The sequence below is a fragment of the Sarcophilus harrisii genome, chromosome 3, assembly GCF_902635505.1.
Source record: "Sarcophilus harrisii chromosome 3, mSarHar1.11, whole genome shotgun sequence".
Lineage (NCBI taxonomy): Eukaryota > Metazoa > Chordata > Mammalia > Dasyuromorphia > Dasyuridae > Sarcophilus > Sarcophilus harrisii.
Genome location: NC_045428.1, coordinates 555,136,592 through 555,163,970, shown reverse-complemented (window position 1 = coordinate 555,163,970; position 27,379 = coordinate 555,136,592). Strand labels below are relative to the sequence as shown.

Genomic DNA, 27,379 nt, shown 5'->3' with positions numbered 1-27,379 from the left:
GGTTCTATTTAAGGTAAGTTGCTTTGGTCTGAGAGAATCAGAAAAGATGCTGGCCAGATGTTGGGTGTCTACATCAGCTTTCATCTGGCATTCCTTTCCTTCTGGACCCAGTGAGTCACCAGCCGGGTCTGTGGCCCCTCGGTGAGCAGAAGGCTGCTGGACGCCCTCCATCTAAAACCCCTTCCCTATCCTGGGGCAGATCGGGGAGCTACAAGTCCTTGTCCTATTTGGCTGCACGACCCCTGGAAAGGCAGTATCTTTTTTCAGATGAGATCAGCAGGGCGAGGACATCTCCACGCCCCCTTACAAATGGCCGACCCCAGCTTCAGAACCACCTCCCCTCCCGTATGTCTCTACTCACACAACTCATCCCTTTCCCTCCTGGACCCAAGACATGACCTGGGACCTGTCGTCTGCTGCCCACATCAACCCCGTGCCACCCCTGCCCTCGGTGGGCTTCCCAGCAATGTGGCCTCTTCATGTTACCCATAAGTCCACTGCCTGCCACCCACACTGTAAGTACTCCTATTACTCTCTTGCAGAAAAACACCAAATGCAATGGCTGATTGGCTAGGAAGGTTTTATCAAAGTCTTTAAAATGTTTACATTGGAAGTATTTATACATATACAAATTGCAAGGGGGCAGGGGGGGGAAGGGAAGACAAACACGGGGCTGCAAATGAGGCAAGACACACAACCGTGGACTACTCTGGAAAACTGGGTGCCTTTGTCAAGGTTTGGGAGGAAGGGGGGGCAGTGACGCCACTGAGGGCAAGGGTTAAATGGCACTCTGCTTCTGTGGACTGACTCGTCCCCTCCAACTGGGATCTTTCAGCAAATACTTCTGAATCCAGCTCAATCGCCCGGTGTGATGGGATTCTCACAGCAACAGTGCCTTCCCCCCCACACACACATCCACCCACACCTACTTCTCCCTAAATCTCAGCATGACAGACTCACCCAAGAAGCCAGAGTTACCACTGGAATATCTGTCCTTATAAATATATTTATATCAGAGAAAATAAGGCACTCTGGGAGCATTACAGCTTGCTCTTCTAGGTCTACATCATTCTAGACAGAAAGTAAAAATTGGTTAGTTTCTCAAGTGAATTAACTGAATAAAGTTAATGCAATAACAAAATTGTTCCCTACCCTGCTTTGAGGCACTGTAAGAACTAAGATGAGGCACATGAGAGGCATGTGTCTGTAACGACTGCTCGGATTCCCCTCCCCCAGCCAGGTCATTTATTATTGGTGTTCCGCCTCCCCAGATAGGAAGTGCCCCTCTGTTCCTGAGTAAAGGTCGCTCCTGGATTTGGGGCACACCTTAGGGTAAGGCCCTGAATAACTGTGACAAGAGTTGCCCTGGGCCGGCGGGGGGCAGGGTGCCGCAATGGGAGTAGGCTAATGGCTCAGGTGAAGACACAGGGAGAATGCTGAGGCGGGGTCACCAGAGCCAGGGGAGTCCTTGATTTGAACAAGTCATTGCTGCAAAGCCAAGGCCGTTTTTTCCCAGCTCGGGCTCCTCGGTGACACTGGACAGGGTCATTCCTGGGGGATCAGGCAAGCTCTAAATTAGGACAAGAGCTTCCCCTCACCCCTTGAGATCGCCCAGTGGCTTTTAAATTGGGAGACCCACCTTGGGGACACTCCCTTGGAATGTGTGAATTGTCCCTGGCGGGCACTCCAGACTGGCTGGGATGGATGGGTCACCCTCCCGGTCTCCTACCCACTACCGGCCTCTAAAATAATCACTAAACTTTGCATTTAATAGTTAGAGGATTCACAAAGACACATGGTTAATTGCATAGAGTCCTTTCTTAAAGGAACAGCAAATTTTAGGAATAAAAAGCGTTTTTGTTTTTTTTTTTGTGTTGTGATCTTTCCCGGGGTCCATCTGCATGAGCAGAGCCCAGAGGACCCTTGTGCTGCCTGGGTTTGGGAGCCCCACCAGCCAGGGTGGCTTAAGCCAGGCGGCTGCTGGTACAAAGCGCCGAGGTTGGCTGCGTAGATTTTAATGAGAGCGTTGGGCAGAGCTGTGCAGAGGCACTCCGGGACTTGCAGATCATTACCAAGCCAGCTGTAGAAGGAGAACACAGCGCAGCGAAACCCTAGGAGGTCACTGAGCTAATGATCTAATCCTACCTTCGGCAGACAGCCCCCCCTCCCCAAAGCCCTTCCTGCCGTGGGCTCGCACATGGATGTGAGATGTGGATTCTGGAAGCCCAGAGAACACTGCCCCTTCTCAAGGTCACAAGTGTGCAGGGAGGGGCCAGGCCAGGGGGTGGCCAAACAGTGGCCTGATCAGCCCCAACTCTCGCTCTGTGTTGAGGGGAGGGAGGTGGCTCCTTGGCCCAGAGAAATGCCAGCCCCCCACCCTGGCCCTTTCCCTGGCAGCTGGGAGGCTGGCTCCATTGCTCGGACCATTTGAGGTCTGAGACAAATGTCCATTCTTAAGCTTCCAAAATGCAGGTTGAAAAAAAGGCTGTGAAGCAGCTGCCCAGCCTGATGAATGGGGAGACCTGAGCTGCAGACCCCAGATTTTGGGGTGTGCTGGGGTTCAGGGCATGCCTCGGAGATGAGCTGGACTGCTGCTGCTCAGCTCTGCCCACTCCCCCATCCTGAGATTCAAAGAAAAGGAAAATAGAGGAGCAGCACTGGAGAAGACAGGCACAATCTCCCTGTGATTACACACACCCTCATCTAGCCAGAGGGGCTTCTGTGGGCTTTGGCAATCACTGCAACACTGACTCTACTGGAGAGAGGCAGCCTGCTTCTCTTTGTTTCAATGCTCTGAAAACAGGAGAGGCAGGAGTCTGGGGGCTGGGGAGGTCAGATGGGGGGCAGGGGGGGGGGTGCTCTCATCAGGCCGGTGCTGCTTCCCAGCCCATCTGTGTTAATCTTGGGGAGGGGACCACACAATCCATTCCAGCATGGAGAGAAGGAGAAAAGACCTCCATCCTTTCACAGCCCCCTAACCCCTACCACTGACAGACTCCTTAAGGCAGCAGGGCTATAATCTGCAGTTGGCAGAGTCTTCCCTGAATTTGGGGGATATGGAAAGGTAAAAGGTGGGAAGAGCGATAAAAGACTTATAAAAAATTAATTGGGGTGGGAGACGCCTAGGATGCACGGAGAGAGGTCTATTGATTAGGGCGGGTGGTTCCAGACTGCTTACCACATTGGAGACTGCTGCATCCACCCCCTAAGAATTCTTTATTCTATTTAGCACAAAGACTCAGGCTGAACAGACCAGAAGGAAATGCTCCCTCTCTCCACCCCTCAGAAGGCAATATTAGGGAAAAATCCCTGGACATTTGTGGGAGAAACATAGGAACTCAAAGATCCCTAAAGTGGAACTCCAGGCCCGAGTTCTAGTTTCAGCCAGGTCCTGTGGGACCATGGACAATTCCTGAGCTCCTGGCTCCATCTCTAATTTGTGAGGTGAAAGGACTATCCTGGGCTCTCTGTAAGCCTGAGACCCTGAGCGGGACTGATGTAGGCAAGCCTGCAGGAAGGGAGGGGGGCCAGGCCCAGATCTCCTGCTCTAGAACCTGGGGCAAGTCCCCAGCCCCATCCCTGGTCCTCTGGTAAAATGGGAGGAGATTGAGACCTTTGGCCCCTTCAGTGTCACACAGAGAGCTGCTCTGCCAGCCTGGCTTGTCCTCCCTGGGTTCTTTGGCCCTCTGCCACCGGAGGGGCCTTCTGGAAAAGGTTTCGGAGACGAAGGGTGCCCTTTTCTTCTTCATGACACAGTCACATCAAAGGTGACGCTCATCAGCCTCAGGCTGCGCCTCTGCACCCACTCCATGAGAATGGAAATGGAAGGCTCCCTGGGGACTCTGGCGAGGCGGCCCTGCCTGGCCATCCCACTCCTGATACAGCCACCAGGGCTGGCAGGGATCACAGCAGAGGACCAAGCCTCTGCTTGGCTCCTGAGGGTTTCATGCCGTGCTGTGCTAGCAGATGGGCAGGGGAGCCGGGGTCAGTCTCCTGCTCTGGAGCAGGGTCTATGGGAGACCGAGACCCCATAGGCACAAGACAGGTTTAAAGTATGCCCAAGATGCCACTGAAAGGCACTTTCTTCCACTGAGAAAAGAAACTCTAATCTACCTTAGCAAAAGAATGTAGCATGAGGTTTTGGTCTCCTCCTCGCCCGGCTCTCCAGACCAGAGGAAGAAAACCAATTAGGATGTTCTTGATGATTTCACAGGCTTAAGGAAAAGTGAGACAGGGAAAAAACACACTGGAGGTGTGCAGAAAGCACTTAGGCTCATCTTTGGTTACTACGGGGGAGGACGCCGATGGCCCCTCTGGGCTCTGCTGGGTGGGCTGAGCAGGAGCCGGAAACGGTGCTGAAGCACACAACTAATCGAACCACTCCTCCTCGTCAAACTCCGAGGAGTCGTCCTCAGAGTCGCTGTACTCGACTGCAATTCGCCGGGCCAAGATGGTGGCCACATCATTGCCCACGACATCCCGTTTCTCCTGTTCTTGCTGCTCCTCCACCTTGCGAAGCTGGAAGCCTGGCCCAAGAGAAAGGAGCAGAGCACAGGGAGTCATTGGGAGCTGGGACAGTTCTGGCCCAGGGCACCAAAACCTCATTAGCCCTGAGGGCCCCAGCAGGACTGAACAATGCCAGGGGAGGCCCCTGCAGGCCTAAGGCACAGACGGGGAGGGGGAAGATAGAGAGAGAAAGAGCAGAATAGGGGAATGGGAGGGGGGTGGATTAAGGCAGAGGAAAGAACAGAGGAAAGGGGAAGAAAAAGGGAGAGGAAGAAGAGAAGAGTAGGACTGAGATGGAGGAAAGAACCAGGGTACCCCTTACAGCAAGAGGGAGAGCGCATCCTCAACAATTACCATAGCATCCCTCCAGAGCTCCCAGGGCTGTCTGGGATCCACCCCAGTCTCCCAGAGTTCCTCCTTTCAGAGTTCCTTAGCTTGGAAAGACTGACCCTCAGCTTCCTCCCATCCCATAGGCATCGAAATCCTGCTAAACTGAAGGCCATTTGTGACTGTGCAGAAGCCTAGGTCTAAGTCCAGTCAATGGCTAGGGAGGTCTGGCTTATGTCCCTGCTTAACCATAAGCTTCTTGACAGCAAAGACACACACTCCCTGTAGTGCCTGGGGATGTGTCCCCACTAAACATGGCTCTACCATTCTGGGGGAGGTGAACTAGTATTTCCTGAAGGTGAGATGACACAGCTAACTAGCCCTGAGAAAGAGGTTCTGCCACGGGGCTTTCTTAGACACCATGACAGAAATCCAAATGAGGAAATCCAGAAATATCAACTTTTACACTCTGAGGATCACAGAAGCAATGGGGACTACAGAGCTAAAAGGGATCTCAACCCAACCCATAGCTGAACAGGAATTCCTCTGTTAATACCCCTCTAAAGTGGCCATCCATCCTGGGTTAGCCTCCAGATACAGAGAGCTAGCTCCCTGCTTACTGAGGCAGCCCATCCTGGTTTTGGCCAGCTCTGAATGCCAGGAACTTTTCCCTTCTACCCCGGGGAAATCTGCCTCCCTCTAACTCACGTCCACTATTCCTGGAGTAAGAGGCACAAACCTAATCCCCCTTCTACATTCCACCCTCACAATACTAAAGTGCCCTGGTTCCCGAAGAAGGCCGAGCTGCACCTTTTCTATGGGAGAGGTCAGAGAAATGCTACAAACAGACAAGGCACATGGCCCCAATACCAAAGGGATTTACCTTGACGGATGGCTGAAAGTAAGTCACTTCGGGCATCATTCACAGGAGGCAAGGATGACTTCGGTTTGGATGCAGAGCTGTCGGCAAGTGGTGGCGGTGGGACCAGCTGGCCATCACTGCCACCGAAAGACAGAGGTGGAGGTCCAGGAGGAGGAGGAGGAGGAGGGGGAGGAGGAGCACCTCCAGCAGGCTGAGTTAGAGGAGGGGGTGGAAGACAAGGGTAGTCAGCTGCTGGAGGTGGAGGTGGGGGAGGAGGAGCAGCAAAATCAGGGTGAGGAGGGAAAGATGGAGGAGAAGGAGGTGGTGGAGTCCCTGGAGATGCAAATCCAACCGGTGGTGGTGGTGGAGGAACTCCCGCCACTGGTGGTGGAGGTGGGGGAGCAGGAGGAGCAAACCCAGGTCTGGGGCCAGGTGGGGAGCCAAGAGGCGGAGCTGGTGGAGGATGGCTTGGGCTAACAAGACTGGCTCTTTTAGGTCCAGCTGAACCAGATCCTCTTTGATTGTCTGCTGGGTAGCTATGGAAAAAAGGAAACGAAGACACTATCACCATGAGATGGAATTATATAAAACTACCATTACACTAGTTTCAATTCATATTAACTTAGGAGAGACAAACACAATTTCATTTTCAAGAAAAGGAAATCTTTGGTAATCCTCCTCTGCCCAGAGATCTTTAAATCTTACTGTCTTTCAGTTTTGTAGAAGCTTCAGTGCCTCTGTTTATGACTGAGGAGGAAGAATGGTCACACAAAGGCTAAAGATACACACCATTCAATCAACCCCGCAACAAAATTTAAATGCCTGCTTTCAAGGTCCTATTCTATACAAATATGGACATAACAAAGAACCTGTTCTCAAGGAATTTATTCCTCAGGTAAAAACAAGCATAATATCAGGAAGTACATTTAGTTTAAAGAAGTTCAGGAAAAATGCTGTGAGAAATATAAGGGAGAGAAGTATACATTTCAACTGGGATGGGGCAGGAAGGAAAGGTCAAGGAGAACAAGGAGGAATGGAATCTGGGGTAACCAGTGAAGGAAAGGCAAGATTTCAACAGAAGGAGACATAAGAAAAATTTCTTCCAAGGATGGGGGAAGAGCCTGAACAAAGGCATAAAAAAGAGAGAGGAATAAAGAAGGAGAAAATGAGAAAGGGAAATAAAGGATAATTTAGTTTGGCTGAAATAGAGAACATATGAAGTGGAGATGTATACAAAGGCTGAAAAAAGATGGTACCAGACTTCACTGTGGAGGCCCTGAATGCCAGAATCTGGAATTTTATCTTACAGGCAATGAGAAACTACTGAAGTTTTCTGAGTTGAGTGACATTATGAGACAGGATTTAGGTTTAAATAGGGAACTCTCATACTAATCTTACTAAGAAGAAATATGGACCTGGACTAGATAGCCTGCCCAGGGATTTGAGAGAAAGGACAGATACAGGACATACTAGAGAGTAGGAAACTTTTACTAAGGTCATTACCACCTCTGAACAATGGATTGGATTTGTTAAATGATACAGAAGAACTAAAGTTATCAGTTGGGATGATGGGAAAATGGAGCTGCCATCAAGATATAAAAAAGTTAGGCAGTAGGGCAGGTTTGGAGGAGAAAGTGAGCTAAATTTTGGACCTGCTAACTTTCAGGTGGAAGGGATTAGATATCTGAGGAGGCACTGGGGGTGAGTAAGACAAAATATAAAAGACAGAAAAGAAGATGAAGGGGAGAACTACAGTGGATGCCAACATTTAAAGGGCTAAAGAAACAGTAAGAATCAGCAAATGAAACAGAAGCACAAAAGTGGCCTTCCAAGGAAGCCAGGAGGAAGGAGCAACCCACAGGCTCAACTACCACAAGTAATTTAAGGGAAATAAAAATAAAGATACTCCAATGATAAAGAGACTATTGATGAGTGTGGAGGCCAAAACCAGTTTTTATGAGGGTAAGGAATGATTAACTGGGCTGTAAGGAAGTGGTAGCAGGAAGAAGCAGGGGCAGGTTGGAGGGAAGGGGGAGGAAAGGGAGGGAAGGAGGGAGAGGGAAAGAGATGGAGTAGGGTCTCAGGGGAAATAGGTTGAAAGGTGAAAGGTACAGGTGGCAGGATGAGGAGTGACAAGTAGAGGCAGGTCATCCCATAAAGAAGGAGTTGTAGGTATAAAGCCACCGAGAAAGCGAGAGGGTTAATGTACCAGAAAACTGCATTCATTTACCAAAACTAGTCATATAAACCCTCCTCAACTTGTAACCCCTAAACAACAGTATTCTTGGAAAAATCTACTCACAGGAGAGTGGAAGTGAAGAGCACCCCACCATTTGCTGGCTATCTGGGAAAAAATACATACAAGAGGAAAAAATTCACAGCCTCTGGTTGGCATATCACTTGAAGAACAAAAACTGAGTTTAATGTTCAGGCTGTTCAAGGAGGTTTTGTGCTGCCCGATTTAACACTCTCCCTGCTCTGTTACCAACATGATGGTACATATGGAGAAACTACCAAAAAAAGAGAAGGAAACAACAAAATGGGACCTCTGGTAAGGTCAGTTCTCCTACAAGAAAGGGGCAAGAAAGAATCTGAATGAAAATACAAATCCTCTCCATGCCATGGATGCAGCTTGTCCTTAATTAAAATCACTCACATTCACTGCAACACTGATGGGGCCTGAAGGACAAGCCAGGCTGGCCAGATGTGAGTGGGTTAGGAGATTCAGAATACAGTTTTGATTGGGCAATTCCTAAACCCTACTCTGAAGAATCCAGATGTTTTGTGTGGTAAAAACAAGGATTCCTTGCAAAAATGTCTATGTTGAGGATATTTTCTTCCTCTGAAATACAAAAGAGAGCCTTGTATCATAATTCTTGTACAAAGAATTATGGAAGGGACAAAAATGGGCTTAATTTCCTTCATTTCTGTTCTAAATTTTACCTGATCTCTAGTGTCAGATTTCCAAGACCAATATTTATGCATTCTATCAATACTTGTTTAGTTCTGTGGTCAAATTAGCCTGGGAAGCAAAGCGTTACTATATTATTAAACAGTAAACTCTTTGAGGACATGGGCCTAGGTACAAAGCCTACTGCTTTATACACAAGAAGCAGTTAGGTGTCCAATTAATAAAAACCTTCAAAACAAACAATGGAAGAAGTAGGAGATTCTGAATCTAAGCAACTGACCAGTTAACGAAATGAATGTTTCAAGCCAAAAGACAGAAAATGACCTAAGCTCAGAATGATGATAAAGGATCTGATTCCCCTGAAATGAGACTAATTCAGATGATGTTTGCAGCTCCACTGCAAAGCTCTAGCCACACTCTTATTTACAAGGCCCTTCCTTATGGCATCATTTCTGTTCAGACACTCCTTACTGAAGCATCCATTTGAGCCCTGGGTTGGCCACATAAATTCTCTGACATCTCGAAGGCCTGGGCTCCATCAGGAGCTGGCAACAAAGATGCTGTTTGCATGCAGCAAAGTGATTTGGGATTAGTGAGTCAGAGAGCAAAGGAAGCAGGAACTGACAAGGGGACCAAAGGATTTAAAAAGCTATGGTTCCTCAAAACACTAGGACTGGAACCTTCAATATATGATAATGTCCTACCACGCAACATTCAAGGAGAAAATGTCTCTCTCACAGGTTCCATCTAAGTGATAAGCCAATAGTTCCTAGGGAAGAAGAGAGAACATGGTGCATGGAGTCTCCATAGTATCTCCAAATACCATTTACACTATTACTTTCAACATCCTCCTCCATAAATCTTTGCCAGAATGGCTGATAAATACCCAGTGGGTAGATTTTGAGTGTCATCTCTCTCCCTTTCCCTTCTCAACTTCTCTTAGAGATGCTAACAAGCTGCAAGAGGAACAAAAGGCAGCAGAAAAAGAAGATGATAAAGTGAAGGATCTGGATCACATGAAACCACATTCACCCCTTGGGTTAACTGGCTAACTATTTAAAATTTCTTTGACAGAATTTTTGTTAAGTCATTTTATTTTGTGTTGAGTTAAGATAAGAAAGTGAGATTGGTAAGCGCAAGGCATGACAAATTTGTTTTGAATCTAGGAGAGCAAATAGCAAATTTAACCAGAAAACCAGAGAAAAATGTCAGTTTGTGAGGTAAGAAAACCAAAAACCATGGGGGTGGGGGGGAGGGAGGGAAAGAGGATAAAAGGAAAACAACATGCTGACACAGGGCACTGATTTCTCCACATTATTCTAAGACCAAAATTAAACTTGTGAAAGGGTCCATAGAAGACTCAAAGTCTCAGCATGGCCTAGGGGCCTGAGCACAGGCCTGAGTCATCAGACCTTGGATAAGTCACTTCTCTCTGATTTCCTCAGTTGGAAAAGTGAGAATAATAATACTTAGACTACTACCTGAAGGGAATGGGGAAGAAAGTGCTTTGCAAACTTTAAAGTCCTACAGAAATGTGAAATATAATAATAACAAACATTTATATGGTACTTTAAAATTTTTCAAAACTCTTTCCATGGTTTTTTAATTTAGGCCTCACAACAACCCTGAGGTAAGTACTCCATTTACTGCAGACTGCAGAGATTACTATCCTTATTTCACAGCTGAGGATGAGGCTCAGAGAGGTCATGCCCTTCCCCTGTGTATCAGGCTGTATGTGAGCTTGGGCATTCCTGGCTCTCAGTTTAGCACTTATATAACCACTGACCACTGGAAAGGCTCAGAGAAACAACATATGATCAGTGCACAGGGACCAGACAGCAGCTTGCCAGTGTACTCTCCTTGGCCCAACCTCCTCCCTTCCCTCTCTGATCTGGAATAGGTGACTGACCCTCAGAGGGTCCCTATCAATGTCCAAAGCTTTGGACTGTGTCGTTTTAATAATCACAACAGCAACAACAACAATAATGACAGAACTGGCTCCTATTATACCACTTTATTCCATACATATACATATAAATTTCATTATTATAGTACTTTAGTTTATATACATATACACATATATACAAACATACAATGTATATTATTATAACTTTAAGATTTCCAAAGTACTTTATCTTTGTAATTTGTGGAATAGCAAAACAAAACTGGAAATGAGGTTATGTTCCAACCGGAACTGACCCAATCACTGAGCTCTTTGCTTTTCCCTGGGATAGGCAAGGAACAAAGTGGGGAACAAAGCTTACCTGAACTCCACTGGTGGCGGTGGCAGGCTATCATCAGGGAAGGAGGGAGAGGGTGGAGAGTTGGACTCGGCCTGGGGTGGAGGTGGGTAGCCACTTGTGTCCACACTCTCTACAGAGCCAATGCTGCCGTTCTGATACACCAGGTTAGCTGGGTACCTACAAAGAACCCAATACCAAAGAGGTCATTTTCAGTGTTCATAATCTTCTCTTTTTAATTTCCCCAAAGAAAACTTCTCAATGACTTCCAAGTAGGCGGGATCAGGAAGACATTTTTAAACACTTGTTTACACAAGGGCCAAACCCATGAAAATGGCCTGCCTCTCCCCACCCCCACCTTTGTATTCCAGTGGAATGTAGCTCCATCATGGTCCAGGTAAGTCACAGACAGATGCTGGGTAACTCTTCTAAGCTCCATTACTCCCTAATCCTGACCATGTTTTATGTACCACATTACAGGGTCACAGATCTAGACCTGGAAGGGAACATAGCGACCACTGAATACAACCTTTTCCCTTGGCAGGGGGGACCCTGGGGCTCCATGCCCAAGGCACACAAGTAACTGGGCTCACAGAGGGGATTTGACCCCAAGTCTTGTGTGATTCCAGAGACAAGAGCTTCTTCCACTCAACCTACCACATTGTCTTTCTCAAGTACATACAGAAATTCCAGCTTTATTTGTTGCCACTGGATTTTAAGGATATTATTAGAAGTATTATCCCAGCCCCAGAGAACCCTAAAGAGATCACCTTGCCAGGGTCTTCAATTTATTAAGATGAAGAAAGGAAAGTATAGGAAAGGATGGTGGTTTCCTTGAGACTCTACAATTAGTACACCCATTTTTCCCATGCTGGGCCTCCCTCTTCCACTTTTAGTCTTACCACCTATGAGGAAGATTTAAAAAGAGCCTGATCTAATAGAAGGAATACTCAGTGTAGAACTGAGAAGTAGGTTTGAATGCCCACTCTGGCATTTACAGAGCTAATTCTCCAAGTTTCATACTTTCTCATTTGTAAAATTTAACTAATAGCATTAACATTATCTATCTTGCCTAGTTACTGCAGAAGAGTGCTCTGTAAACCTGAATGCACAACACAGATGTGAATTACTTTATTACCCCATTTTGTTAAGCCCTCTACTAAAAATGTTAAGTGAAACGGATGCGTAAGGCCCAAGGCCTGTCTTGTGGCCGAGGGCAAAAACTGAGCCATGGAGGACAGTGAACACACAAAAACGACAAGCAAACAGCATAATTTTGTAGTCAGCAAACTTCTGAAATGATCAAAGGCCAAAGGAGGGTTTCCACTGGGAAACTCCAAAGAATGGAGTGGAGCTGCTGAGAGGTAGTCAGATCCACATGCTTCCTGCCAGATCACAAGTTAAATAAAATGAGTTGCCAATTAAAATAAGAATCTATTTGGGTTCACTATATGAAACACTGCCTCCGCCCTTTAACATCAGGTCTCGGGTGAACTGGAAGAAAACCAACCAGCTTGAGGCTCTAAGTCTCCATTCATCTGCCTTGTCCCACCCCATCATCACCTTCAACTGCCCAGATGGCTGGGACTTGCCCGAAACACAGAAGTGAAGAAGAGAGAAAGAAGCCATCACCATCACAATGACCTGATTTGGGAAGCCCTGAGAGCACTCCAGCTCAGACATCTTAAATGTTACTGCAAAAGTGTAACAACAAGTATGACTGGGTTCAGTTGGCCAGGAGCTTGGGGTAGAGAGTAAGGAAGACAAGGGTCTAACTTTCTCCTGCCCTCAAAGTCTATGATTTTGTGGGTATATAGGTTCTTCTTCCACAGATGGAGGTAAACAACCCTTACCCACACCTGAGCAGAGTCATGAGCTGCTATGGCCAAAAACCCAGTGACTTGTGGTCAACACTCAGGTAATGAGCCTGAGCATAATGAATCTGGTTAGGTTTTAGATGCCACACATAATTCATTCCTGGATCTCTGCAGCTTGCATGGCTCTATAGGAATTTGGTGCTCCAGTGGAGTAATCTTAAGTAATCAGGGGTCAGGTCATTTGGGCAGCTAGATGACATAATGAATACAGTGTTGGTCTTGGAATCAGGAAAATTCATCTTCCTGAATTCAACTTTGGCCTCTGACACTGACTTGTTATGTGACCCTGGCCAAGTCATTTTACCTCAGTTGCCTCATCTGTAAAATGAGCTGGGGAAGGAAAAGGCAAACTGCTGTAGTTTCTTTGAATAGAAAAACCCAAACAAGGTCACAAAGAGACAGAAACAGTTGAAATGACTAAACAACAAGAGTTTCTTCCGGGCATTATGGAAAACCATACTGAAAGCCTCAAACCTTCAGGATAACAGTGGTGAAGGAAGCAAACTCCCCTCTCCTCCTTTCCCCCAGACAATAAATGACCATATCTTGGGTCTGTATGTCTCTAGATACTCACCTTACAGGATGATAGCTAACTGTACCAGTTAGAACCAGATAATAAAACGGTCATTTTTGCCAGAAGGTGGAAGTTAATTGTTGTTCAGACTGAAATAACATTTCAGTCATGCCCAACTCTTTGTGACCCCATTTGGGGTTTTCTTGGCTGAGATACAGGCCATTCCCTCTCTCCAGCTAATTTGACAGATGAGGAAACTGAGGCAGGCAGGATGCAGCGACACAATCACTAAGTGACTGAAGTCAGATCTTGAATTCATGAGGAAGGAGTCGTCCTGACTCCAGAGTCCTATGCACAATGGCGCCCTCTAGCAGCCAATTTCCCCATGGAGAAGTTCAGTCTTCTCTTGGCAGGCTCATCACTCTTTCAATCTTCCAGGAAGAACAAGGCCAGAAGCTCAAGGTCTCCCCAGCAGGCATCCTTACAGCCTGAGCTCTTGTCCCTCTGAGCCCCCCAGCAGACACCAGCCAGTGCAGCTCTCTGACAGTCAGTGAGATGGCAGACCGGAGGGCCATGTGGCCCAGAGGACACGGGCCTGGGCATCCCAAGTCCCCGAGGTCAGGCGCCAGATTTTAAGCCATATGTGTGTGCGTGCACATGGGTCTGTGTAATGCTTTCCCCTCCCCCTCTTCCTCCTCTTCCTTTTTTTCCTGTTCCTTCTCCTCCTCCCCCTCCCCTCTGCCTCTGTCCTGCAGAGGAAGGGTCAAACCTCTGTCCAGCATGTCAGGGTGAATCCAGACAAAGCCCAGCAGCTTGTGTCCTTCCCCTGCCCTGCGTGCCTGGAGTCCTCCCCACTCCCTCACCAAGTACCCAGTTCTAAGACAAGGATGGACCGACAGAAGCCCAAGACTACAGAGACCACTTTAGGGGTCATTAGATGCCTCAGGGTCACTACGCTCAGTGGACTTGAGCCAGTCAATGGGACTGTTCCCTGATTTATCTCGAGAATTTCAATCACCAAATATATTCAATGTAAAGGACAAGATTACGAGCGGTATCAGATTAAGCTCCCTGGCCAGGCCGCCATGGCAACAAGGGACACATCAGTGCTCTCAGCAAGGCTCCCTTCCACCGCTCTATGGTACCCCAAAGTGGGCTAGAGTCACCCTGACTCCCCAGCAACAACAAGCAAGGCCTTCAGGCTCACTCACCCAGAAGACCCCAGTTTTTCTTTAGATTCCACAAATTCCTGTCCCATCTTCAGTTTCTCCCATTCTTCCTTACGGGTTTTGATTTTCCGTGGGTTGACATTTCCTCTATTTGGATTATCCTTCTTCTCTTTCTAGAATGATAAAAGCAAAGGAAAAGTCCAAGACTTTAGAAACCTCCAGGGATGGGTGATCTTCTCTGAGACTTAGGCCTAGGTCTGTCAGTATGGACAAGGTGGGTCCTGACCCATCTAAAGTCCCCAGGATGCAACAATACATGAACATTGAGGAGAGAGGGAGAGAGGGAGAGAGGGAGGGAGGAAGGGAGAGGGAGGGAGGAAGGGAGAGAGAGGGAGAGAGAGAGAATATAAATAAAGTATACTGATGCTATAAAGGTTAGGGAATGTGATGCTGTAGAAAGGCACTGGACAATATCAAGAAACCTGCCTCTGCCGTCTCTGCCATGTAACTCTGTAAAATGGGACTAACACTTGCACTCTCTACATCATAGAAAGATTGGGTAGAATGTGCTTTATAAGAAGGTGCAAAATCCTATAGAAAGGTAAACTTATATTAATAAAAATAAAAAATAAGCTCTCACAATAAACTGTACCACCTCAGCCAATAGAGACACAATGAGTAGGTTGGCAGCAGCTCTCCAGGGCTCGGGAAGCAGCCAATCCCTCCGTACTTGCCGGGGGCTCATGCTCAGGCATCGCAGCAGCCACACTAATGGTGTCATGAGGACACAGCTCACAAACAATGGACAGTAGGGAGGTAGGGGCAAGAACCAGCTTTGAGATGAGGCAGCTGCTTTCTCAGGAGAAAAGGGGTTAAGCTGCTCCTGCTGCAGACCAACACTGGGGGCCTTGTGCTGCTCTTGGAGAAAGGAGCTAGCCAAGTGAAAGGTGAATGGGCCAGCCCAGGCTTCTGTGTCCAACAGAATCAGGAAAAACAATCCTGGTGAAGAGAAAAGTCCATTTCTAAAGACTCAGCCTGAATAAACTTGATTGTTAACAGTGCTGGGGGGAAAGCCTTGTTAGAATGACTTGTACTTTCAGCCGGATTGTAGTGGGTGAAAGTTGCACCTGGCCTTGATCACTTCCCCTAAGGCTGCCAGCCCTCACCCTGTGCTTCCTCTTCTCTTTCATGATGTCCTTGGTGTCCTGAAGCATCTTCTCCTTCCAAAGATCAAAGAAGTACGATGGATCTGTGTAGAATTTGAGGGCTTCTTTGCCATCGTCTCTGGAATAGAATTAAAGACAAGTGGTTGTCAGTGGACAGATAGACTCCCAACCAAATCCAACATTCCCAACACTTCCAAGTTAGAGTCAAATCACCCAGATAAATGAATGCTCATTTTGTATTCCTCTGCCACTGGAGAATAGCCCTTTATCTGTCACATTTTCAACAGCTACTATCCTTACTTTCAAGACCCTGTAGTCTAGCATCACTTGCTGGAGTTTTATGAAAAGCAAAACCTTTGATTTTGACATATAAACATCAGGATGAGGTACTACATGGAAACAAGGCATTGTGGACACCTCCTGTGACCCACCTAGCTGTGAGACCTACTGAGGATATAACTTGGTATCTCAGCAGATGAGGGAGACAACTTCTATTACTTGCATCTCTAAGCCTGTTCATGTGATTTCACGACCCTCATCAAGCTTCAACTCATATGCCCAAACCAAAGAGACAGGAAGTATGATCTACAACTACAACCGAAACTTCCCAGAATCAGGAAGGACCTGAGGTCATTTAGTCCAACCCTGAATCTGAATGGGAATCCCCTCTATAACAATCCCACCAAGTCGTTGACAACTACCTCTCAAAAATGTCCAGTAAAAGGAAACTTGTAACGCTATCTTCTGAAGCAGGCCATTCTAGTTTTGGATGGATCTCACTTTTAAGAAGCTTTTCCTTACCCAAGTTGAAAATTGGCTTCTCTTCAACTTCCATTTCTTGTTCCCTCTAGTCTCACTGCCACCATGGCTACATCCTTTTCTATAACTGACCAGCATTCTCTAAGCCACTAAAATCACACCAGGAGGAATTACAATCAATCTTCTGATCACAAAATTTCACCATCAATTCTAATGTCAAATATGAGGACCTTTGAGGCATCAATTACCAAATGTCTGAGTCTATATTATCTGTAGAAAACCTTACATAGCAAACTGTCTTCCTCTGCACACATCTGGGGCCACTCTGCCCTAATGAGATGCATTTAGATAACAGAAACCCATTCAACTATTAGCTTAGGTCAAAAAGAATTAGAAAGGATATTCCTAACAATGAAACCTGTCCAAAAAAAAGTAGGCTGGGTTTCCTGTGGAACTGATGGTTTCCCTCTCCTTTGGGGATTTCAAGAAGAGGCCAAGTGATCACTTATTACAGTGAGGATTCCTTTCAGGTACAGGTTCAACTAAATGCCGGATTGTGGTCTCTTCTGTCAAGGAGACACTTCCAACTCCATTATGTTGCCAGGGGAGAAACAAAGTCTTAGATACTAATAAATTGCAACGTCAAAAAAAAAAAAATTACTTTTAAATTATTTACTTTTTGGACTGGTCTTCTCTTGGGCAACTGTACTGACATGTTCTTTTCCATGTCAGTACAGTTGCCCAAGAGAAGACCAGTCCAAAAAGTAAAAAATTTAAAAGAGCAGATGTGGCACCAGGAGAACTGAGTAGATCTCTAGTCTTGCTTCTGTGACTTAGGCCTTCCTAGCTGTGGTAGTCTGCATAATCGTCTAAGCTCTCTCTTCAGTTTCTCCCTCCATAAACTATAGGTATAACAATACTTGTCGTGCAACTTCACAAAATTGTTGAAAGGATCAAATGAAGTAATTTTCACAAAAGTGCAAACTACAAAGTACTAAATGTAAGTCTGTAGTACTTTATGTGTAAATAATGAAGAGTTAGCTATAACTATGTAGAGATGTGTATACTAAAAAATAAATCCCACTTTAAAAAGCTTTCTGGAGCTCCTTCTTTGCCTAAATCCTCCAACAATATGCCATGGCATCAAAAAGCACATAGTCCATCTCCCTCCCAACCAACTGGCTAATGGGAGCTTCGGGACTAAACTGAGAGTAGTACATGATAACCTGAAGTAATCCTTTACTGTTGGAAAAACTAAAATGTCCCTAACTCCAGGCTCCCTAAATCAGGCCAGTGTCCTTGAGTTTTACAAGTACATACACACACTGCTGCTTTGCAGTACATCCATGTCTCACGGAAGACATCTGCCTCCAGCTATCTGTAATTACTTTTTACCTGTTCAAAAGATATTTATGGATGTGGGCAAGATAAATATTCGTATTCTTTCCCCTGCTTCGGTGCCTTCCTGCAAGATACCAATACTGAGGAAGGAAAGGGCTTTATGCTGACTATAGAGCTGTCTTCCATTTCAAGTCCCACCCCCTAAGAGCAGACATACTTAGAGGGGAAATTCTAGACAGGATGCTCAGAAACCAATCTGGCTGCACTTATTCTAGCAGGTACTTCTCAGAGAATCCAGCAATCAATTCCTATAGTAGGACCCAGTGAGTAGCTAACCATTCCCACAAGGGTGTTAAAATAAAAGGGAATTTCAAACCTCCAAGTGTAGCATAAATGGGAAGAGGCAAGGGAGAAGAGGATACTCTTTGGATACAGCCCAAACTATCTCTGTCTTATTTATACCTCAATCTACTTATCCTGAGGAGAATTGAAAAAAGATTTCAGCATGTAAGGAAGGCAGGAAAAGGTGCATGGATAACCTGGCCTTGAATCCTAGATCTGACCATCTTTAACTATGTAATCATAAATAAGTCCCAAAAGGGAATAATAATCATATCTCCCAATGCTGGTGAGGAAAATGTTTTCTGAAATATATAGGGTTAGAGACAGGGATTGGCTCTGTGATCTCACAGATCTAAGGAATTCCTTGTAGGCTGGTACCAGGCCTGTAGCTCATACCTCTAGAAAGTTACCTGGGGCCCTTAAATGTTAAGTGATTTGCCCAAGTTCCCAAAGCCAACTTTTCACCCACTAGTCTATGCCATTTCAATAAAGCATTAGCTGTTGTAAAGTGCTATAGAAACCCAAATTATTATTATCAGAATTCACTAAAGTGAAACTAGAAAAATGAGTAATTCTGCGTGTATAGTCAGCTTCAGTTCTAGTTGCTTCTGGCTCCTCCCCACTAGAGAGGGATCTTTAGTTCTCTACATCAAATCTAGTCCAGGAGACTTTCTCCATTGCTAGCTCTTGGCTGCTACAAGGCTATTGATTAGGGAGCTGTTACCTGTATGGGGACAGATTGTTGAGGGGTGGAGGAGCATTACAAGTGTTATACGTTTCCAGGACAGGCACCGGGAGTGAGGCCCTGTCGAAGAGCTTCTGATCTTGAGTGGTGGAGCTTTTGAAGGCCTTTCGGGTGTTAATCCCTTGCAGTGACACTGGGAGAAAATGGGAGGAAGGCATTAGAAAATGGAAAAATTCCAGTGAAGCAAACACTGGCTGAGTCACGCCAGTCACTGAAGACCAAGCTGTTACATTTCTTGGCAGCAGCTGATTAGAGCCAGGTTCTTCTTTCCTGGCCCTCTTGGTAAGCCCCACAAGGCTGTCTGCAGCCTGGCCATTTCACAACTGAACAAAACGAGACAATCCAGAGGTCTGCAACATGGCTGGCTCCAGTAGGATCTTTTTCAAGAGTCACTCCATTTGAACCTGCAAAGTCTCTTTATAGAAACGGATCATGGGGAGTAGAGTCCTGGGCTGGGGATGGAATGTGCTCAACTAAAGAGGTCACAGCACCCCTGCCTGGCCAGTGTCATTTCAAAGTAAAATGCCACAGGTTTTTGGAACTTTCTTTTCCTTCCATCTTTCTAGAAATCAGAAAAATAAAAAAGCATGGCTTGGCACTCCTCAACTGGGCCTACAAGTGCTGAGCTCTGCTTCCTTACCTTCTTCCTCCTTGGGATCCAGCTGAGTGACTTTAACTTGTAGGCGGTCAACCCTCTCAGCCAGAGAGTTCATCCGGAAGGCAAAGGTATTTGCTTGACTAAAGAGCTCTCCAAAAATGTCCTCTGCAAATTTACCTGGAAATAGCAAAGGAATCAAGTTACAGATGAACAAGTCATTCTCCATGTATCCATCACAAAACTGCCTGCCCCTGCTTAAGAAGGCTATGTAGTGTAGATTGAGATCATCCCCACCCCATGGGTGGCAAGCAGATGTTCTAAAACTAATGAAGCCTTTTGGGCAATCTCTGAGCAAGTCATGAAACTCAAAGCAAACTGGAAAAACTCTAAAGACTTGAGGAAATAGAATTAACACTGAAAGGCCAAAGAGCCAAATGCATGTCTGAACATTCTATTGTATTCTTACCATCTTGTTGCTGCTACTGAAAGAGAAAAGTTTGGGGGAGACAGTTATTAAGCAGTCCTCTTTTGGTACTTATAACTAGCATGCACAACTGGAGGTCACTTGCTCAATAATCTTCAAAAGTACATCATACAGGGCCAAGTTGTGATGTCTTTGAAAAATTTTCTATACACCAACCGATCCAATGTACAATTTCCTCTAATAGGTGAAATTTGGATTTTATAATTTAGCATGCTGTAGAGCATTCCTTCATATCTGCATCCCAAGGAATAAAAGAAAAGTTGGTATGTTCCCTGAAAAACAGCACACCAGTGATCTCTTTCTGTCTTTTTTTCTCCCCCTTAAAAAAGAAACAAGCTTCCTTCCTTTAAATTTTAGACCTAAAAAGAGCAATCACCCAGCATACACAAGCACACACATACACACACATATGCCCCTTATTAGGGATGACAAGTCAAGGAGGCAAAGTGGTGAATGTCTTTTAAGTATATTACTCAAGCAGCATCCAAGGGTGAGGCAGAAATAAAAGTGACCAGATACAAATGAATAGTGATAATTACTTTGAGAGCTATCCAAAGAACAAGCTCCATTTCTCAGCTTTTAAATGATACTCTAAACAAGTTCAAAGTCTGGCAGAAAAATTAGTTTAAAAGGAGCTAAACTGCATCTTTAAAGTGAACTGCAGCTCACTGCCTCTATAACCTAAAGGGTGAGAAGACTAATCAACCACAAGTTCAGAATTTCTGGAAAATTCAATTCAATGAGGGGTTTCTAATCAAGGAAGGAACAAGTTCTTGCAGACTGAATGGTTCGGGGGTCTAAACCACCAGGGTAAGTTGCTGGGCTCAGACAGGCTAACAGTCTGCATTTCTGCAAAGCAAACTGAAGGGTTAAGGACTGTGCCTGATCTCTACCTATAAAATGGCTAAGTTCCATAAACTCACCATTCTATGAGCTCCTACAGGTAATGGAAAATTGTAACAAGAAGGTTAGTGCACAGAAATGAACTACATGGAAAATAGCTGTTACCCATACAACTGTCCAAATAGTAGCCCCACCAAAAAATTAAAAATCACAAAACAAGAACCCCCCAAACACCCCCAGCTTTAATCCCTGGGACCGAGGCCCGTGTGGTAAGCAGCTGAGCTCATCACCTCCCTGGACAACTGCAGCAGTCTGCTAGTGGGGCCCTAAGCCTCAAGGTTTTCCCCACTCCAGACAACCAGCTCTGAGGTGGGCTAAACAAGTCTGCCTTGTTCACTACACTCCAGAGCTATCCTGTCACCTTGGTGTTCAAAGTTCTTCAGAGACAACCCTTCTTCTGGGCACTTTCCCAATTGTCTTACACCTTACTCTACCCCATGAACTCTAAACTTCAGTAACTTGAATCACTCTGCTGTTCTTAACACAAAACATCCCTGTCCCCTGACTCTAGGTATTGTCACTAGTTGCTTGGAGGGCTTGGAGTTTTCCATCTCCTCACCTCCATCATCAGGCCTTCCTAGCCTCCTTCAAGTCCCAGCTACAGTAGTGCCTTCTTTAAGAAACCTTTCTTGAGTATTCTCAATACCAAGGCCACCCCTCTACTGACAATCTTCAACTTATCCTATCTCTAGCTAGTTTATACATAGTTTCTTGTAGACTGTCTCCTCCATTAGACTGTGAGCTCCTGGAGATGAGAAACAATTTTTGGGCTTTATTTGTGTCTTCAATGCTTAACACAGTTTATGTGGGAGGAGCTTAATAAATGCTTACTGACTGACTTCTTGAGCCAATCTGGACTACCAGGAGGTTATTGAGGATTTTCCTGCTCTCAAAAAGGAAAAAGTGTTAGGGTTTAAGAAGATGGTAGAGGAGGAAGAGAATACCATTCTCTTTTAACAGCACTTACTTCTAAGACTGGTACAGAAAGTAAAGCTTGGAAGAATCAGAATCCTTAGGTCACACAATACTGGCATGTCAGGGAGGAAAACAAAATATTAAAGACCTAAGAATTGATAGAGTTTTCAAATATAAATTGATTTTCAACAACCAATTTAGCCTTCTTGTCCCTCAAAGATCAACCTTTGATGGTAAATGAAGAGAAGACGGAATCACAAAAACAGGCAATTCATTCATTCGTGCAACAATCAGAATACATGGTTCAACTGTGCCCCATACCAAACATATCTCAATCTCCTACAGTTGACAGTCTCCTACAATACCTCCTCAAGGATACTGGGGTTTGTCACAAATTCAACTTTATCAATATTTGTCCTGGGTCCTAACTGGCCAATAAACTGACAAAGATGTCGTCCCAACTACCATAATTATTCAAAATAGTGCAATCAACTACAAAGACTGCTGGTCACAATGCAGTAAGGGGGCAAATGGTGGGTTCTGTGGGTCAGCTACAGAAGCCAGATTTTCAGTCTGGAGTCCTGTTCTTTAACAGTTAACCCAATCAAAATTTATCAGATGCAGCAGCTCTCCTTAGAGTGCAGTGTTTACCGAGGCCAAACTCATGGATTTGATTCTTGCGTAGGCCATTTAGCTTTACACTGAAGAAAAACACTACTCAGGGCCAAGACTACATCTTTTGCCTGGCCAAGTCTCATAAATGCATACTGTTGGTCACAAGGGGGAGGGGGCGAGCAAGTATGGATGGCTCTGTGTAACCCAGCCATCCCCACACCAATGGGAAAACAAATGCAAAGCACATGTGCTATTTGCTTTCAGTAAAACAGCCTAGTGCAGGGAAAGGAGCAGGAGGCCAGGGATCAGGAGGCCGGTATTTGTGGGCCAGTTCCGCCTCTTACACACCAGATGACTTGGGACAAGTCACAACCTCTCAGGGACTCTATGTCCTTCTCTGCAAAATGAAAAGACTGGACCAGATGGTTCCAAAGGTTTCTTCAAGGTATTATAATATTCTGTTATTCCAAGTGAGAGTCACACATCCCACTGCTCACCAGGACAGCCTGCATAGAGCAAAATCATCAGCTGACAGCAGGACACAATAGTGGAGCCAAGGGTATGAGCAGGACCAAGCCCAGGTTTCCCAATTCCCAGAGTCCAGGACTTGTTCAGACTTCCCAATGCTATCAAGGCAGAGCTGGAGTCTTTAAGACTAGATAAAGCTCAGAGCAAGCTCCTCTTAACAAGCATTTCTTACTTCCTGGCAAGGTTCCTTTGTATAAAGCAAGAAGTCAAGGTTTTGTATCTTTCCTAGGCCCCACCCTTGTTTCCTAAGCCCTCCATCAGCAGAAATCACCCCTGAGCGAGATGACAGCTTAGGAATCTCAGAGCTCATAGATCACCTGACCACAGAGCAGGGTCTCAGCAGCCTATTCTAAAGGCAGGACCTATTACTATCTGGGGGCACATAGGCTTTAGTGATATTCCAGTCCCTTCACCCAAGGCCCTGATGCCATAGGGGAGGGATCTGCAATGATTCATGAAGATGTGTTTGCTAAGAGAAATCACCAAAATGGCATTTCAGCTGAGGTATTCATGGGAGCAACAGTGGAACCAGACAATTGCAAAGCTTATTAGAACATCTGCCACTCCCAGATCATGGCATCAAGCTAACAAAGTCTATACAGGATGAAATTTGAATCACATGCATGCATGCATGAACCCCACCCAGGGCAAGATCCATGCATTTCTGTCAATTAAGAAATGAAATAAAAGTGAGTATTATCAAGGTGGTTTTCCCTCAGCCTCAGATCAGACAGGGTTAGACAGAGGACTAGCTGTATTACAATTTGCATTACTACATATAGCTTGCAAAACTCTCACGGATCCCCAGAGACTGCAGAAGTAATTAGTACCCTGAACTTTCAGACCTTAAGGCCTATGACGCAGGGTGGTTAAGACAGGCCAAATCTGTGTATGTAAGAGAGGGAGGCAAGGAGGAGAAACAGGAGAGGGAGGGGAAGAGCCAGACAGACAGACAGAGCCAGACAGAGCTGTGCACAAGCTGACTTTCTATGCAGGTGAAAGGGAGGGGAAGGGAAACAAAGAGATGAGGAGACGGGAACATCTGAGGCTTCAACAGAGCCAGGCTCTGTCAAACAGCCCTTGCGGTTCCAGGCACACTCTGCGACCCAGGATGCCACTCGGTGAACCTCCCACTTTCTACACAGAATTCTGCTCTGTCATTCCATCTGCAATCCCGCTGCAGCCCTTCCTATCACCCTTCCCACGGATGTCTTCTGAAGCAGGTGGGGGTGATGAGGGGTGGGGGGTTAGGGGGGGAGGCAGTAAAGAGAAGGGAAGGGGGTGGCAGTGAGGAGAGTTCTGAAGGGAAAAAAGCTGTACTCCAAAGGAACTCTCTTTTGGGGGGAAAATAAATAAATATATTTTTGCATTACCTAGGGAAGGCAGATGGGGGAGAAATAGGAACATGGGAGGAAAAGAGAACTAAATAAAGAGCACCAACGACCCCTGAGGGCAGAGCGCAGGCTCTCTGCGGCACTCACTCAGGCTGCCCAGCTGTCGAATGACATTTGCCAGGGAGATGTTGGTCTTGCATTCCAGCTCGCTTGTAACGCTAGGCAACGTCTGACGGCACAGGTGCCTTGGCTCGATGTTCCTCGTTACTAACGGCATGGTGGACCTGCTTCAGGCAATGTTCTGAATGATGAAAAACAACCTAAAAAAGAAATAACAGGAAAGTATTACTCAACCACAAATTCCAGGCACACTAGGGCTGTGTGATATTTTTTCCTTTGCTCTGATCTGAAACAGCTTATAGAATCCTCCCTTCTCCGACCCATCTTTTAAAAACCAGACTCTTTTTCTATATTTCAGGAAGGTGTGGGGAGTGGGGGTGGGGGTGGGGGAAGCAAGATTTAGCTGTGATAGGGCTTGTTTTGTATATATAGGTGGTCCTAGAAACCTACCCACCTGAGGGAAGCAAGAATTTTCCTGGCCAAATCTCAGCAAGCAAGGGGGGGTGGGATTAGAAACCCATTCGGCAGGCACTGGATGGTACAGACACCATCCTTACAGGGATGGTAACTAGGACAGATTAGATTCCAGGCCACCAACTGTACAGGATCAAAAAAGGGCTTCTGTCATTTGTATCTCCATGATGAAATCAAGCTGCCAATAGTAATTTTTCCCTTCTACTGATACACGTCAGGACATAACCTTTCCAGTTCTTCCTTGATGGGTGACTGTTAAATGTGCAACTAAGTACTCGCTGCCAGAATCTACTAACACCACTAAAGTTTAGTCTGTAAATTGACAGAATGAAAGAACGTCAAAGAAAATTCGCCTGTTCAATATGCCAAACACAACGCTGTGCAAAATGTGCTGTGAGATTCCCAACTCTGCCCCTCCCCCCTCCCCCAATATCTCTTTCCCTCCCTCCAGTCTAGGCACAATACACCTGGGCCGAAAGGCTCTTGAGACAGCAGGAAGCATCTCCTGCCAACGAGGAAACATTCCAGTGACTGTTTCTTATCCTGTTGGAAGAGCCCCTTTCCCTAGGAAATCCCCTCCTCCCCCCAAAGCCATTGTTTTAGACTTCATTTACCAAGTTCCTAGCTTCACAAGAGTAGGAAGGAGCTTTATTCTGAACCAGAAGGATTTGACTTATAGTCAAATCACAATGGCCAGGTCCTATTTTCACATTCTTTCAAACTGAAGAAATCTACCACTGTCTAACAGTCTTTGTACTAGAGAAATGGTGAAAAGTCGGGGCACACAGCAGCTTATCCACATTCCCACTGCTAGGATTCCTCTAAAAGACAAGGGCTGACTTCCACAAAAAGCCTGAAAACAGAGACGGGACACTAATTCAACCACCTAACGACTGGCCTCGCTTAAAGCGAGTTGATCATCATAGATCTGAAAAGCTAACCAAGATACCGACTCAGAAAAAGCAAAATGAAGCCCTTCAAGCTTAAAGGAGGAGCAGTACCCTTTGGAACAGACTGCTCCTTGTTATGGACATTCTGATCTGCTCTGAGTAAAAATAAAACAGGAAGCCAACAGCTTGGGGAACAAGATTTCCTGTCACCAACAGCAACAGCTCAAGAACCAAGAGAATCAGCTGCTTGCTCATAACTTTGAACCTCCCTTTAATAGTCATTTCATGGCAGCTGTGCCTATCTTTGGGGTGCAGAGGTGTTTCCTGAATGCTGTTCTACTATGTAAGTAATTTCCATTCTGCTCCTTGGCTAAATTCCTTCCAAACCAGGGGCCTTACTGGAATCCCAGGCTTCTCCCTTAAGCTGATCTGTTCCATCCCTTCACTTCCTTGAACCACTGTGACCCAGAGAATGTGAAACATGAGCTCTCTGTGAGGGTCACCAGCTTTCTGGGTTTTCATAACTAAACAGTTAGGTGAAAACTGAAAATGGGAACATGGCTGTGGGAATCAAATGGGAACATGTATAAATCATAAAGCACTATCTCATTGTCATCTACTATTAGTTCCAGAAGAGAAGGAAGGTACAAATAGGAACCTCCTTGGGTCCTTATATACTGCTAGGTAGGGGACTTCCATCTTGTCAAACTTGTGACTTTCCCTGCAGAACCAGAAATACAAGGGTGGACCAGGGATAAATTTCAGTCACCAATGGAAGCCACATCAGTGTGACACTTAGAGAAGCTGCCCTGGCCTCTCCCAATGGAGAGCCTGGAAATTCTGGAAATGTGGTAAAGATGAGCATGGCCACTGGCACCACATTCATTCCAGACTTTCCCTCTGGATACTTGATTAGGAACTCTGGATTCCAGACTGTCTGGGTGAATGTCTGATGGGCAGCAACCTCGAAGTACTGGGCAATGTGGCACAAACATTTTACTTTGGTCTGTTATTTTACCTACCCAAGGTGCTGAAGCTTACATATGATAAATTGCACGCATGAGTATTCATTCATTCAGGAAGACCTAGGCTCCTGGATATGGAATTATTATAAACTAGCCTGCTGACCTGCCCATGATCAATTTTAAACCCCCTCTCCCATCAGCCTTCCTGACAATCAGTTGGTAATAAGGCATGTGCACGGGGAATTAAAATATTTTAATTTTCACTTAAGCAAAACAATTTCTTCTCTGAGAAAAATTCCCTGCTACAAAATAAAAACATGCTATGCATTCGCAAAGCCAAACAGTAGTGACTACTACTTTATCTATCATTTGATATTATCCACATGGCAACCCCTCCTAGATCAAAACAAGTGGCTTGTGTATGTAATGGATAACAACTATAACAACAAAAATTCAGATTATATATTCTAACATTCAGATGAAGTTTATAAGATCTGGACTATGCCACAAGTAAACATAATTAAATTTGGTATGGAGTAGTTTTGAAATCTCTGCTGTCTGATATAACAGCAAGAATACTGTACCAGGATCCAGGCAGCCCGGGTGGAGTCACAGAATGTGAGAGCTAAAAAAGAGGTAAGACCTTCTCTTGGCTCTGCAAAAACTGGATATAAGAACTTGGCCCAGTTTTATACCTGTCCTAGACATCAATTTCCTTATTCATCAACAATCAATAAGTATTAATTAGTCACCTCTTCTCTATGTGCCAAACACTATTCAAAGTGCTGAGGATC

At 45.6% G+C, this 27,379-nt stretch overlaps 1 protein-coding gene across 3 annotated transcripts in view; it reads right to left on the bottom strand.

Annotated features, from left to right (window-relative positions):
* Positions 1–561: 561 nt before the first annotated feature.
* WASF2 (WASP family member 2) overlaps positions 562–27,379 on the bottom strand; it is an 85,985-nt gene continuing 59,167 nt past the window's right edge. For all 3 annotated transcript variants that reach the window (XM_023499885.2, XM_012545572.3, XM_003764993.4), the window contains 8 exons: positions 24,284–24,456; positions 19,400–19,534; positions 18,739–18,892; positions 15,573–15,690; positions 14,449–14,579; positions 10,871–11,026; positions 5,717–6,231; positions 562–4,526 (listed from right to left, as the gene is read on the bottom strand). In XM_023499885.2, coding sequence (XP_023355653.1) covers positions 4,369–4,526; positions 5,717–6,231; positions 10,871–11,026; positions 14,449–14,579; positions 15,573–15,690; positions 18,739–18,892; positions 19,400–19,534; positions 24,284–24,413 — 1,497 coding nt within the window. In that variant the 5' untranslated portion in view covers positions 24,414–24,456 and the 3' untranslated portion in view covers positions 562–4,368. The remainder of the gene's footprint in view (positions 4,527–5,716; positions 6,232–10,870; positions 11,027–14,448; positions 14,580–15,572; positions 15,691–18,738; positions 18,893–19,399; positions 19,535–24,283; positions 24,457–27,379) is intronic.